The 16,769-nt window shown below is 27.9% G+C and overlaps 1 protein-coding gene across 1 annotated transcript in view; it reads right to left on the reverse strand.

Annotated features, from left to right (window-relative positions):
• Positions 1–11,447: 11,447 nt before the first annotated feature.
• The window catches only part of LOC136085788 (uncharacterized), a 28,316-nt gene continuing 22,994 nt past the window's right edge, over positions 11,448–16,769 (reverse strand). The window contains exon 2 of the mRNA XM_065807249.1: positions 11,448–16,603. Within this exon, the coding sequence (XP_065663321.1) occupies positions 11,507–15,244 (3,738 nt within the window). The 5' untranslated portion in view covers positions 15,245–16,603 and the 3' untranslated portion in view covers positions 11,448–11,506. The remainder of the gene's footprint in view (positions 16,604–16,769) is intronic.

Raw genomic sequence — 16,769 nt, forward strand, 5'->3', positions numbered from 1 at the left:
TTTATTAGAACAATTATATGTATTAACCCTATAGATATAAATATATGCGGCTAAATATTTTTGAATAAATAATAAACTTAAATTGTATTTATTCTTTAGTTTGTATCTTGAGTCCGCCCTTTTAATTTTATATCAAATATGTACACATAATTTGTGTTTCTTTGTTAATTCGTACTATCCTCGTACTATAGCAAAACCTCGTGCGTACTCAACACAAAAACATGGTTCTACCTGTATCGCGCTTATATACATTTTTTATTTAAAAATTCAAGATCTAATGTTCTGTAACTTCTCGGAAGTAGACGAGTATAGAGGGCGCTCTTGCTGATTGCAAATCCAATTTTTTTCATCTCGGATGTCAATTCGTCGAGAGTTTTAATGCTCTAAATAATAAAGAAATATATTTGGATATAATTAACTTTTTTACAGAAAACGGGATTTATTTCGTAAATTGTATTCAAATCAAATCTTGAAATTAGTTGTTAACATTTCAAGGATATTTACAATAGTGCAAGTACTAATTAAGAGTAAAATTCTAACAAATACAATATTAACAAACATAGCTAAGCTATCATTACCCGAAGAACATCTGACCAACGTCTTTCATTAGCGGACGAACCACGGAGAGCAGTATCCATAATCGCCTTCAAAAGAAGAGGTTAATCTACTTCTAATGACGGTCGACCAGGTTTCTTTCTGATTTTTAGTTTTTCTTTGGCTTCTGGATGCTCCAAGCAGGTTTCCTCCATTCATAACTTTTTTCAGTTCTCTAGTTTTCTTCTGTTGAGCTTGATTATACTTTTTTTTGGCCATTTCTTTACATAGATGAGCTAGTTTCTTCTTTTTCTTTTTCAAATCATCCTCTTCAGCTTCAGCGATTAATCCACTTCTCTTTCTAGTCTTCAGTCCAGCAACTTCACAATTTAAAGCTGCAATCTCAAAATTGAGTCGATCTTGAGCCACTGTTCTTGCGTTTTTTTGATTTTTCATGGTCAACAAAGTCAAATTTAATGCAATTTGTTGATCATTAATAACAGATCGCTCATTGGTGGGCTCAACAAACTGTGAGGAATTCTTGTTAAATTCAAGTGGAGTATACGTGGGGGTAGACTGTTTTGGAGTATTGGCCCAAAATGATAATTGCTTGCTCTTGAACTTCATTGCCTTTTCATTAAATAAATTGATTAAATACATTACTCTTGATTCAAGATCCTCATGCACCAGTTTCTCTTCTTTTAATGAATTCCATATACTATGGACTTCTTTCTGGATATAAGCCTTTTTTTTAACGGGATGAGCATTTCCATACGAGACCATCAATAAATTAAGTAATGCGGTTTTATCCATATTTTAATATTGATTTATTAGTAATGCTTACATCACAATCAGAATAATGATTTTAGTAATCGTTATAGCTTGATTTTATAATCGTTAGTGCAAGCTTTTTAAAAAAGTTTCTTCGACCCGCTAGGGAGAAATTAGTGTTTCGAATTTTCAATAGACTTTATGTGTTTGCATTGCATCACGTTTTACAATCAACTAGAGAGTAATTTTCGTATTTGAAATAACGACAATTTAACTTCAAAAAATGACAAATTTATGAGTTTACTTTTATGAGTTTACTTTAAACCACCCTTTATAATCCGCTAGGGAGCGAATAACGATTGTGAATTTTTTATACAAAGAGTTAATATTTCTAACATAATTTGATTCGCAGTCAAATGGTAATATATTAATAAAACGATAGTAATTTTTATTTTACGTTAGTAGTTGTTATTCATTTAATGTCTCTGGGAAACTTATTATATTAATTTATAATATTATATTATAAATAATTTAACAAAATATAATATCAAATTCCCCGCATTTAATATTAATTTCCCCACAAACAAAACATCATTTCTATACCATTTAGTAGATGTAAATACCATTAAAATCTGCTCATTAAAAGTAAAAAAATAATTTAAATTGACATCATTTTGGCCTCAACACCCCCTCCCCATTGTCAGTTAGTGTCAAACTTTCCAGCACTCCCTCCCCCCCTATATTTACTGACATTATTTATGAATGACCCCTTATCCAACATAAATTTTTCCAAATATCTTAGTTTTATTTAGAGAGAAAAAATCATCTAAGCACAATCGCTTAACAGAAGCGGAAAAATACTCTTTAATAAAATGCCAAACAATGTAAGTAAACTTTTAATGTTATTGATATTTTTTCTCCGATTACGTTTATTTTATCGATTTCATATATTTGATATTTTGTTTATATATATATATATATATATATATATATATATATATATATATATATATATATATATATATATATATATATATATATATATATATATATATATATATATATATATATATATATATATATATATATATATATATATATATATATATATATATATATATATATATATACATATATAATATCTCTTTAACAGGCATATAAACATGTATAAAAGTACATATGGATATACATATTATATAAATTTTTTTGGTGTTCTTATCGATGAAAACCTTACGTGGAAAAATCATATTGAAACCTTGCGCAACAAAGTTACAAAAAATATTGGAGTATTATATAAAGCGAGAAGTTTTGTAAACAGACACGCATTAATTCAACTTTATTACTCTCTTATGCAATGTCATCTAAATTATTCAAATATCGCATCGGGTAGTGCTAAAATAGTCAATTAGATCCTCTTTATCGGCAAAAAAAGTCTAATAGATCCTATTTAACAGAAGCATCAAGCACGACTAATAAACTTTAAAGATAGTTTTATTCATGCACAACCACTTTTATCCAAAATAAGTATTTTTAATATATACCAACTAAATGTTTTTAACATTCTTTGCTTTATATTTAAATGTTAGATAAACTTAACTCCTATATCTTTTCTAAATATATATGCAATAAAGCCCAAAAACAAATATGATCTAAGAAATGACAATTTTATTTATCAACATTATTCGCATACAAATTTTGGAAGGTCTCTTATATCTTATCGCAGAGCTTTTTTGTGGAACCAATTTTAAAACCAGTTTTAAAAAATTTTGATTTTTCCCAAAGTTGGAGTTTTTCTACTTTCAAAAACAAACTGAAAAAAGTTATTCTCTCAATAGATAATATTTTCGAGTTCTTCTGATCTTGTTTCTCTTTTATAAGTGTTATCTAAATGTAATTTAAAATATTTGATTTTATTTTTTATTATTTTTTTAGACGGTGTTTTATAATTGAGATTTTATTTGTATGAGAAACCTTATTTTATTTGTATGAAGGTTTTCTTAAACGGTATTTACTTTTCATTTGATATTTTTTTGAAATAATTGGTTAATTATTTTTGTATTGTTAACCGGTTCTCGGTGACAGGTTCATACAATCCTCTTCGAGTTTCCGTGTTCTTCATATTAATATTGTTAAATGAACAATATATATATATATATATATATATATATATATATATATATATATATATATATATATATATTATTATTATTATTATTATTATTAATATATACTATTATTAATATATATTATTATTAAATATATATTATTATTAATATATATATATATATATATATATATATATATATATATATATATATATATATATATATATATATATATATTAAGTTAGCGTGCTTGAGGAAGGCTTTCTGGAATAACTTTTTAGTATTCGTTATCAACATAGATTATTTTTAGAAAGAAGAATAGTTGAAGCTTATTTTCGATTTGGTTTTAATTATATTCAATTGATATATTAACGAGTTTATTGATGTCGAAGTTATGGTCGTACTTCTGTGGTGAAATTAATGTCCAGGATTTAGTCTTTTTTTTTTTTTTATTCAATTTTTATTTTTAAGTTATTCATTTATCTATGCACCTGCCAAATTTTGTCGAAAAATATTATGTAGCAGTCATCCTATTTCTTGCTGCACTTTTTTTACTTAATTTACATTTTCCCTGATGTAAGCGCGGGAGACAGAGGGGTCCATTGATTATTTATATATATATACTTTTTATATATAACATTCATATTACTAATATTATTAGCAATATTTAACTTATGTCATAAATTGATATTATAAACCTAGATACTTTATAGTGAAAATATGATTTAAAAATTTGTAAATTTAAAAGAAATTGTTTTATTAAAACGATTTTCAGTAAATAATAAATTAAGACTTAAATTTTATAGTCTGGTCGCTACATGTAAAAAAAAAAGGAAAACTAAACATTTTGAGTGGACATTCTAATTTTTGTATAGACTTGTTCCATATAACTTAAGAAGTTTAAAAATCTTTGCGTGCCACTTGGAAACTGCTTATAACTTTAGTTAGAGACAAAAATAGATGCAACTTATTGAAAAGATTTCAAGTATATAATATCCGCCATGTTGTTTATAAACCGAATACCGCAAAGCATTAATTTAGTTTTCACAAATTATTGACAGAGGGTTAAAAATTTATAAAACTAAATGTTTTAAATATAATTACTCAAATCTATGTAGTTATAATTTCATAAACCTTTTTAAAAGCAAATTTGTTTATAATTCCTTCTTAATATTGTATTAAAATTATAAAATACTTATAATTTAATAAATCTAAAATAGAAAATTTGTTCCCGTTCTTTGTTTACGAAAAAAAATGTTTATTTTTCAAAAACTGTTTACTAAAAAAATGAGTTTTATTTATTTTTATATATTATTAAAGTAAATAATGACGAGTAGCAAAAAATCGCAGCATCTTAATCTAGTTCCTAAAAAAGAAATTAAAAATGCTTGCATACTTCATTAAAGAGAAGTTGGTCATAATAATAACAAACTGCGTGGTTTTACTGAAAATGCGCTTGCGAAAGTGAAGAATGCTTTGTAAGTCACAAATTAAATGTCCAACTCAATTTGTTTATTTATATACTGCTTAAAACAATGGTACGGAAACAATAATAAATAGCATGGATATAATAGCTAGTATATCGGGCACAGAATACTCCAAAAAATTTTGTTCGGATTTCAACAAGTTTTAGTTTTAAAAATAGCTTCAAATTAAATCTTTATAGTTTATTATCTTTTTGAAAACAGCGATGGAAACTTCTCCGTAAGAAGAACGAGCGGTACGTTTAACAAAGTTCCATCTGATCAATTCATTGAACAAGCATTTAATCGTGATCAGAAATGCTAACGGGGAATAAAGGTTATAGTACGTCTGAAGGAACCATTCAACGCTGGGTACTTACAAGTCATACTGTTTCAAAATGTATTTCAATTTAAAAAAATGGCATGAGAATCACAATCAAAAAACAAACACCAAAAGATCTAGAACCATCAAGAAAATATTTCAACAACGGATGTGTAGAGAGAGCTTTGATACTAATAACAAATTGGGGTCCTTTTGAGCAAAGAGATTCTTTGGTAAATATTTATTCTGGAATAGAAGCACCTGATGAGTTAAAAGAAAATTTATTGGTTTCTTAAAGTGCTGCACATGTTTTTGATGAAATGACAATTCTTCAACAGCTTGCTAACATTAAACTTAAAACTTTAGAAGATATTTCAGAATTTATTTTAAATCCAATTCTGAAAGGATCCACAATATATTTTGTGACAGACCAATACCAACCTGGCTCGATAAAATCATTCGAACATGCTCGAAGAAGTCAATAAAGATCTCTAAATTTTAAGATTCAGCGGAGAGAACAAGCAAGACATTGTAAGGCAAAAGTATTTGCAGGATGCTACCAACAAGACCGAGCTTATTTCATTCCTATTAAAAAATTGGTCACATACGGAAAGATTTGCATCACAGCTTACCGGGTATGTTTTCTTTATAAACTTGCAGTCACGATTTTATAAATTGACATGCGAGGTCGGCGCACAGTGACTCAAAGTGAAGAAAAAACGGCAAAAATTATATAACCATCGCATTTTAATATGTATTAAATGAATGGTTTTTTTTTTTTTTTTTGTCTAAAAATCAATTATGTGATTTTAAGTTATTTTTACGCGCAACAACCAGCAAAACGTGCGCGTATTTAAAAAACTCGCGCGTATGAAATTTTACACGCGCAAGCAGATTTTTTTTTAATTTCACTTCTCGAATCAAGTAATAGTTTGCATAATACATAATTTACTTTTAAATCTCTTTTTAACTCACTCCAACTTGTAATCAGGCGTGATCACACAGTACACTACTATTTTTGTTATTTTTTTGTTAAGAGCCTCTAGTGATTCTTCTGAATAAACTCCAATGGGAAGTTCTAATGCATCGGCAATCTGTAAACCATATTCTAAAAGTTTGTGAACGCTTGGAGGAATAACATAAAAATTATATTCAGAAAGAGTTTTATCTGTTGTATCATTACAATAATTTTGAAAAGAGCTTGGATCTAAATCATATCCTGAACAAACTGCTTTTAAAATTGTTTTAAGTCTAGAAATGATGTCAACATCTACACCAGTTATCTCAGAGAAAGTATTCGATTTCTCAAAGGCTCTTCTGGCAGTATTACCATCATTAGTGTTTCCAAAACCTTGTTTTGGCATGTCAACAATAAGACTTAGTTCTTCCCTTAATTTCTTTTGGATAAATGCTTTTCTTTCTTAACTGATTCTTTCTGCTCAGAGGTTTTAGCACAAAATGACCTAATTTTCAATATATATCCAAGATGAAGAATGTACTCAAAGCATCTTATCCAAAGGTGATGAGGTAAAAGGCCAAAAGATAAAGGTTCTTTATTGATAGGTTTAGATCTAATCAATTTAATGTCATTCATCTCTGTTGGCTTTGCTGAATATACACTACAGCTTTGAGAAGAGGTAGTACTTGTCAGTGCATTAACAAATTTTCCATCAAACTTAGTCAAATCCAAATTATACTTTATAATTGCTGTCATCATAGATGAATCAGCTGGTTCTGACTCTAAACTTACTACAAATAGTTCAAGTTTCTGAAACTCAATTCGTAATCGTTCCTCTTCTTCTTTAATTAGCAAATCTGTTTCCTTTTTGTACTGCAAACATACTGGTCTGCAGAAATGTGTACTAGATAGTTTTTTTCTTGTACCATATCACTCTATCATTAACAGTCAGTTTAAGAGGCACAATAGATGTTTGGAAAATACTCTCTTCATTTTTAATAACTTCATCTAGAGTTGTATCTAAATATTTTTGTTTATACAGACTCTGGCTGGACGCTCCATCAAAACCGCCTTTGAAATGCATCATTCCATGTTGATTGATATCTTTAACCGATAATTCAGAAAATATTTATTGCAACTATTTAGAGTCAAGATTCTACACAGTGTGTGATTAAAAAGAGATTGAAGGGAGCAAACTGCAGATGTTTCTGAAAAAATCATATTATCAGGATAGCATCACTTTTTTTCGATTAAAATTTTATGAAGAGACGGATAGATGTTTGCATTTTGTAATAAGGAGCTATTTCTGATTATCTGGTATTGTTCATCGGACAGATCACATTGAATTTTTAGGCTGAGAACATCTTCAACTTTCATTTTAACAGGTTCAAGCATAGACATGTTTTTCCTAACTTCATTTGCTTTATCTGGGTTTAAAGTCTTCTTTACTATAAAAATAAAATTGTTTCTATTAATGTTGGATTCAGTTGCTGCACTTTTTAAAGAAGCTAAGGCCAGTGCTTTGAGATTGTTTTCAGCTAAATATGAAATTTTAGCTCTTTAGCTTCTTTCTTCCAAGATTTTCCCAAACTTTATTTTTTCTACCTGGATCTTCTTTAAATTTAATTCTTTTAACAAGATCGGGGAAAAACTCCTCCTGTAAATAAAAGCTTAATTAAATAGAATGATTGCATAAATAAAATTATTAACAAATAACTCTGTTTCTTTACCTTCAGCCAAACATCTTCTTTTAAAATCAATCTGTCATAGTTTCTATTATGCTTATCTAACTTAGCTCCCACTTTTGCTTTAAAAACAGACAACTTATTCTTTAAGTTGGTAAGCTCTGATTTATCGAAGTCATCTTCATGAAGGTTATAAACATGAAGGTTATAAACTTCTTTAAACAAAGATTTAAGCAGATTAACTTTATTGAAACCTAGCTCTTTAATTTTTTGAAGAAGATCAATTCTTTTCATGTTTTATATATTATCTATAACATAACACACAAAAGTTATCAATAGTTTAACAATCTTATTGTCATTTACATTTTAGCCGAATAGCTACAAGTATTTTGAAAACCCATATATATATATATGTATATATATATATATATATATATATATATATATATATATATATATATATATATATATATATATATATATATATATATATATATATATATATATATATATATATATATATATATATATATATATATATATATATATATATATATATATATATATATATATATATATATATATATATATATACAGTGCCGGTTTTAGCACTACCAGCGCCCTGGGCAAGATTTCTACGGCGCCCCTAGCTCAATTTAACCCCATTCAAAAAAAAGGCAAAGGGTAAAATAACCAATTAGTTTTGCCCCTTTATATTCGGCGCCCTGGGCCATTGCCCAACCAGGCCCTACCCTAACGCCGCCACTGTATATATATATATATATATATATATATATATATATATATATATATATATATATATATATATATATATATATATATGAGCTATAAAAAAATTACTTATCAAATTTTTTTATATTTTACACTGTGTTTTTATCTCTAAAGACTCATCAGGATTAAAAAAATTGATAAGTGATTTTCTACTAATTTATAATAGCTCTGTTTTTTTACGAACATTGAGCACTCTATTTTGTAGAATACAATTGAAACTATTTGTACAACCTTTTATCCTATACTCGCTGAATATAATATTTAGTGAGTAAATAAAGCTCTATTTTAGATTGGAGCAAATTGGAGCATGTAAATTTTATTCCATTAAATGGTGTATTGCTGACAGTACTCAAAAACACTAAAATCAGCGTGGAGTTATGTGGAACATATTTGTTCTTGTACCACAAATAATGTGTTACTAATAAAAAAAAAATTTTTTACTAATATTTTTCTTCATGCTGAGTAATAGCTTATACCTAATAATCTTTAGAAAAAAATCATTCATTTACATTGTGAATTGACACAACTTTAATAAATTAATAAAAAATACTAACACTTTAACTTCTACGTCTCCATAAAATAAATTTCTATTTATATAAAAACTGACTATTTTATCGAACATTTCCGGGTTTTTTCCGTCATAAAAAAAGCATCAATAAAGTGCTTTAAATTAATACATAACCTTGCAATGGCTTCAAAAAAAGTTTTTAATTGTTATGCATCTGGCCTTACCATCATTAAAAGTTATTTGTATTTAGACACTAAAGACTTTATTTTTTTTCCTTTTTTGCCACTTTTTAAGGATTTTGAGCCACTGTGCGGTGTATGGATGTATTTGCAACGATTTTGCTATCGAATTGTAGCTACTATTAGGATTTTGTAAATATTTGTGCATCATTTTTTTTCTTACATCTTCTTCTTTTGTCATTTTTAAAACTAATTTTAAGTTAAATCCAAAAACTAACATATTTTTTTGAAACCACAACACGTTGTAAACAAAATACAAAACAATTAAAAAGATTTTAATACAACTACTGAAAAAAAATGACGTGCTTATGCTTTCACATTTATTTCGTGTACATGCTTTACAGAAAAATAGACTGAAGCTGGAATTATAAATGAAGCAAAAAAAGAGAGGCGTTGAACCAAGAATTTCTAGTTTCTGAGCCAAGCGCGCCAATCACCGCGCTACGGCTGCTCTATCAACATTGGTGGTGATGGTAGTCCAGCTAGTCTTGCGTGTGCTGCAGTAATATTGTTCATGCTTAATTTCGATGTCTTATAGTTTTTAAAACAAATAACTTACGTACGCTTATAACTCCGCTAATACTACTGGGGTGTCACAGCTTTTAGACTAATTTAACAGAATACTTACCATAAAACTTATCATCGTGAGTACCATGATATGAAAGAAAACATGTTTAAAAATTTTAATTCAATAAATAAAAGAAGTTATGGTGTTAAAAATTAACGAGTAAATTAATTTTTATGAAAAGTAAATTACATAAGTAATTTTTAACGTTCGAATTAAATTTTCATTTCCTTATAAGTGATTAATTTTTTTTGAAAATGACTTGTACTTTATAATTATAAGTTTTTTTACTCTCAAAAGTAATTTATGTAAAAGTAAATTACATAAGACTTATTTGGAACAACTGGCCCCCCCTTCCCCCCCAAAAAAAATGTAATTAAAGATAAAAGTTGCGTAAAAGAAGCTTTAACATCGTTAAACATCAATAACATGCAACAGGACAAGTGGTAAAACCTATTTTATGTTGAAAGAGACAACACGATCTAGTTCCCTAATGCATATAAAACTGCGTATAAAACTATGTAAAACATGCATATAAAACTACATAAAACTACTTTGCTTGACTATAGTTTGACAATAGTCAAAAATATGCATGAGTGGTACTGGTTCATTTTGAGAATTTCTTTTATTATTATTTATTAATCACTATTAATTATGTATTCATCACAAAATTGAGTCGTAACATTTCTTGACTAATTTTACAGGTATGATTGAAATAGATTAAGATTTCCAAAGGACACTTTACTTTTTTTGTAATAAAAATAGATTTTCAAAAAAAATTTATGTATAAGGTTTTAAATTGTAATTTTTTATTTGACCTGTATTGTTCAAAACAAGTTTTTAAGACATTTAAGACAAAGCCATTATTATTCACAACATGAAATAAAGGTCTATTTATAAATACTTAAAAATATCTGTATCTATTAATCTTTGGAATAAACTTTGATAGAATCGATCAAGCATTTGCTTTGAAGCATAACCGTGGCTAGACTACCCCATATCACCCAATTCGGGGGGAGGGGAGCAGCAAATTTAGGGGTCCTTTTGGAAATTATAAGAGCTTCTTCTTTTTAGTAATACCTAGTGGAAAATTTTTTAAGAAATTGGGGCCCTGCATAGAGGCGTTTAAAGTAATGAAATAAACGTAAAAAGCTTAATGAAAATTATCAATTTTGATTAAGCTTTCACGACCACCTACGTAAAAGTGCAGATACGCCTTTCTTTTTTCCACCTATGTAAGAGCGCAGTAGTAATTACGACCTTTATTTTCGTATGAATAAATTCATGTAATTTATTAACAAATTGAAATTTGTTTAGCGTTCTTCCAAGCTAAAATTGTTAAATGTAATTTAAACCGTAAGCCGTTTAAATAAAAAAATAAATTATGTATTTATTAATAATTTGACTTTTATATTTATAGCCTAGAACACATTTGATAATTGTTGATCTATCAACAATTATTAAATGTAAATTATGGTATAAATATTTAGAAAAAAATGTAAAAATTAAAATTTATTTAGCTTTCTTTTAAGCTAAAACTACAATTAAAGTCTGGTGCAGTTTTTTAAAAATTTGATTGGAATGTTTGCTTTCTTTTGCCATAATACGACTTAATTTCTAATAACTTATACGAGGCAAATTTATTTCTACAATAGTTATAAGCTTCAACCGCTCTGTAATAATCTTTATCGCGTTCTACATTACTCCTTGTAAGGGCGTTAAAAATTTGTTTTAATGACGAGACTGCTTGGTATTCATTGTTGGAACTGGAATTTTCTGGCCAAAATGATACTTCACTCAAATGCTGAGCTAGTTCCATATTAAAAAATTGTCCTGTATACCCTATTGCTTTAATTCCTCCATCGTGATCCCAATAAAGTACACCTTTAGGAGGATCTTTGCTGATATTAACTAACTCTTCTACGTGATGTTTGTTTAATAATTTATTGATAAAGAGGTGCGCATATAATGTACAAACGTTGGATTTATATTTACCGCTTTCTTGAAAAAAATTGTCAAATTCCGCGTTATCTCTTAGATTAACATTTTCAATACGATGTTTAAATCGTATTAAACTTCGATCAAATTCATTTAAAACAAATAAATTGCTCCACAAACCAGGCCAATATTTATCAATTAATTTTATTTCATCAATATACTTTGATATTTCTTCTGCGAAATCTTCATTTAGTTTTCCTTTGCCAAAGTTGATGGGGATTCTGCAATTTTTGACGAGTAAAATATAATTATCTTCATATGTTACCGCATATTGTAATTTTTCAGCTACAAATAATATAGTTTTTATTATTTGAAACTTTTTTTGTTTTATCAAGGGATTTTCAGTGAAAGAATTATCGTCATTTAAACATTTCCAATCTGAACTTAACTCGTTGACTAAGTAAGTAATAAAGTTTTCATTGACCTGATGCAACAAAGTATGCATTTCATTATCGTATTCATTTGATAAAACTATTGTTTGCAAGACATAAAAACAGTTTTGCTTAGCATTGACATCACCTCCATCCTCATCATTTAAACTTTTATATATTTCTTTTAATGCTGAGATTGCAGTTTTACGATTATTATACCAAAAGGCAGCTCTGTCTATTAGAAAATTTGCTAACGGTTTGCTGAATAAGTTTCCTGTGTAACCTATTGCTTCAATTCCTTCATTAAGCGCCCAATAATCATATTTGTCTTTATGCATTTCAGCTTTTTTTTCTAACAACTTTACCTTATCTATACCTAATAAATTGTTTTGTTGTAAATACCGAAACTCACGAGCAATTGAACTAAATTTACATTTAATATCATTTTTATCACTAAAGCACTTGTCGATGGTGTTCAGACTAATAGGTAACTCATTCCCATCGTCGTTAATGAGTCCAGCATTTATCCGAGCATCATCTTTTTCAAATTGGTTTTGATATTGATCTCTTCCACTGAGTACGTATTTAATATACTTTTCCCATGGATATTTTTTTATTTGATGACAAAAAAATTGAACATGATTTATAAACTGGTTTTTAACTTTTTGTTCAGCAAAATTTTCTGAATCAAAAAATTCTGCAAGACAATACTTAAATACTCTTACAGCTCCTGAGCCAATTATATCAGAGTTATTTCCTAATGCTTTCCAAAAAGTTAACATATATTTTTCTTTATTATACCCCGGGATCATCTGACTGCCCACTAAACTAATTTGTGCTGCCATTGAAAAAATAAAGTGAAACTTTGGATCATAACAGTTTCGAAAAACTAAATTTTCAACTAAATCAAACAAACAACCATTTTCGCTTACAAATCCTCTTATTATCGCTATTGCTGAAAAGAATTCTTGGTATGTTTCGTGACTGAAATTTAATCTTACGCCTTCTTTATCTTCAAATAATTTTACTAAACCTGTATCTTCTAGCGTTTTCAATGTGCTTACGTCAAAACTGATGGTTTTAGTATAATTGTTAATATCTTCATTAACACTAAACGATTGCCATAGAGCATGCATCTCCATAATTTGATTATATGCTCCCATTAAATTAAATACCATCTTTTTATCAATCATGTTTTCTGATTTAACACCCACATGTTTTTCCAAATATAAGATTGATTTAGAGCGTATAAATTCTTGATAGAGGTTAGAAGAATTGCTAATATCAATATCCTCTAAGTTAATATTACAAATTTCCGGTACTTGGTTATTATTATTTGCAATATATTTCAAAATATGTGGTTTTAATAATTCGCAAAAAAGGAAACTTTCCAAAGGAATACCAAGAATTTTTGAAGTATGATTATTGAGCCTTGCAGTTAAAAAATGATTCAATTTTTCAACAAAAGTATTAAACACTTTTTCTGAAGTTTTGTATTCTTTCAAAACAGCTCTCATGTACTGTGTAATGTATTTTTTTTGTTGTTTTTCGGTATACTCTGTTAGTTTATAAATTGCCAAGCTTTGTTGTTGTTTTGGCGGTAAGGAAAGTTTATTCGTAGCATAGGGTCTTGTGGTGAGTAAACACGATATTTCTATCGGTTTTTCCTGAAGAAAATTATTTATCAAACTGATAGTTTTAACATCTTTTATTTCATCGAAACTATCAAAAATGAGCAAAACACTACCCTTTATGCGCATATCTGCTTCAAATGCTTCTTTTTCCCAGTTATGATGCATATTTAAAAATGGTTTTAAATTTGGCTGACCTTGATTATCAAATTGTAGACTACGAAGCGGTATATTTATTATCCAAATAGGAAGTGATATATTTTTGGAAAACTTATGCTTATCAAGTATATTTGTACAAAACGAACTTTTTCCATAACCTGCAGGTCCGAGAAGTATTGATAAATGGTTATTAATGCGTATATCTTTCATAAAATCTTTTTGTGTCCCACGATATGAATAATCTATACCTTGTGCAAAAGGTAGATATATGTTTCCTGGATTTTCAGCCACCTTTAACCTTGCGGTTGAAAAGCCTTTAACTGATTTTAGTAGAATATATACTTTTTCATTAAAGCCTACAGGTTTACATGTAAAGATAAAAGTTTTAGTACAACCATTGTTGCTTAAATAAAGAGAAGAATAAATTTCGGGATTTTTTAATAAAATAAATTCAGCTTTTTCCCATTTTTCTAAATCGCTTTCCAAATTTTTAATTTCAGCAAATCTCATTTGATTTTCTTGAAACAATACATCTAGTTCGTCTAAAAGTACATTATAATTTACTCCTTCTATAATATAATGCCTAGTATTTCTCCTGAAGATGATAGATAAATCGTAATACCCTTCGCCAAATAACATTTGGTTTTCTATATATATGCCATATGGCATTCCAGATTTGACATCTAGTTTTTTCTCATGAGAATGCGCAGTTATTTGTGGAAAATATTGAATGTTCTTCAATATTTGGTAAATGCTTCCAAGCCTTTTGTCAATAATATCATTAATTTTGTACTCTTTTCCTGCCAGCGTTATATAGTTATTTTGATATTTTTTAAATAGACATCGTACTTGTTCATCTGAAAGCAACTCAAGTAAGTTTTCTTGAGGCTTTAGTTTAAGTAAAGAGTTTGGAATAAAAACGTTATTTTTAATTAAAAGAATTACCTTTACGTTATCTTGTTTATTTATAAGGTTACAAACTTTGAGACTTTGTTGATCAGAAAATTCATTAATGTTATGGCAGTTTATAACTAAAAACTTCGTTTCATTACCTTTAAATATTTCCACAATATCTTGCACTATCGTATCATTAAATTCTATATAAATCCAATTATCTATTTTTAAATTTTGAGTTTCTTCCATTTGTATAATTGTTGAATAAACTAAAGGTTTAGCATTATTCCCAATGATTATCTGAAACTTTTGTTCAGTTTCTTCTTTTGTCAAAAATTCAATCAATTTAATATTTATGAATTGTTTAAAATCTGACTTATAATCATAAAACTCTTCTTTGAATGCTTTTGTGTAAGAAAGAAAGAAGAAGCGCTGCAAGTCTGCACTTTTCTTCTCATTCCATTCGTTAAATTTATCCCTCGTTAAAATACAAGTTTTTCTATCTCTAAATCATTCAAGCATGAACTGCATAAGTGCAGTATACGTTTCTTGCACTCCAATAGAAAACTGTACATTTATTTCTTGTCTAACTAGTTTTAGTATTTCATTGACATTTGGTTGACCAGTTTTTATAATAAACTCGTCTAAAAATTGGTTTATTTGTGTGGTATCTGCTGGATATTGTAATTTTATCAAAAGTTTAAAAGCATTGACGCTTTTCTTAATTTCAAATCTGTCAGATACTTGATCCCATAAACCATTATTAGAATATTTGGTTAAAACCGATGCAAATTCTTTGTTATCTAAAGCTAACTTAACTATAGCTAACACTACATGTTTAAATTTACATTTTTTAAGACTCTTTAAATTTATTTTTATTTTGTTTTTGCTAGTTTCACCTAATTTTTTACTTAGAAAATCTGTAGCGTATTTAATCTCTGATCGAATATTTTCTAGTATTAAATCATCAACTTTTAATTGGTTAAATTCTTGTGGAATTAATGTTTCTGAATGATGATAAATCGCTTCTATAAAATCTTTCCTTTTCTCTCCTCTAATGAATTTATAACTTGGACAATCGAGAAATGCAAACTCGTCATTCTCAATCTGTATTTCCTCAATAAACTCATCCATTTCATTTAACTTTTTATTTGAAAAAAAAATAAATTTAGTTTCTTTAGGCTTTACCAAGTCCCTGTTTCTGATTTTTTTTACTAATTTATTCCATGAATCAAAATATTTAGCTAAGCTTGCATCGCCATCGTCATTCATAAAATCATTTCTAGAAAAGTTTTTTTTTATTTCAGTGTGTTTGGCTTGCAAAAAAGTAATATGATCACCATAGTCGATTACTAAATCATTAAATTTTTCAAACTCGTTTGCTTCTGTAATAAGGTCAAAACGTTTTGCTGATTCATTAGCTTTGACAGCAGCAAGAGTTAAAAGTGCCAACTGAAACATATTACCGTGAAGTGAATGTTTCAAGCCGCCAGCAGTGAGCGTTCCGTTTTGTGTATTACTAAGCAATTCTAATATACTACTTGAAGTATATTGCGCAGTCTCCATTTTTCAAACTCTATTATAACAACAGCAAAGTAGTATTTGTTCCTAAAAATAATTATGTATCATTTTTGCAAACCAGACACAGCCTTATCAAAGATATATATATAAATAGGGGAAAGGCGCCTATGATGGCATAGCGCCTATGATGGCATACCGGTCATATTTCTATTAAAACTGGTTTTGGTAAAAAAATGATTAGACCTACATGACT

Source organism: Hydra vulgaris, chromosome 10 (genome assembly GCF_038396675.1).
Source record: "Hydra vulgaris chromosome 10, alternate assembly HydraT2T_AEP".
Classification (NCBI taxonomy): Eukaryota; Metazoa; Cnidaria; class Hydrozoa; order Anthoathecata; family Hydridae; genus Hydra; species Hydra vulgaris.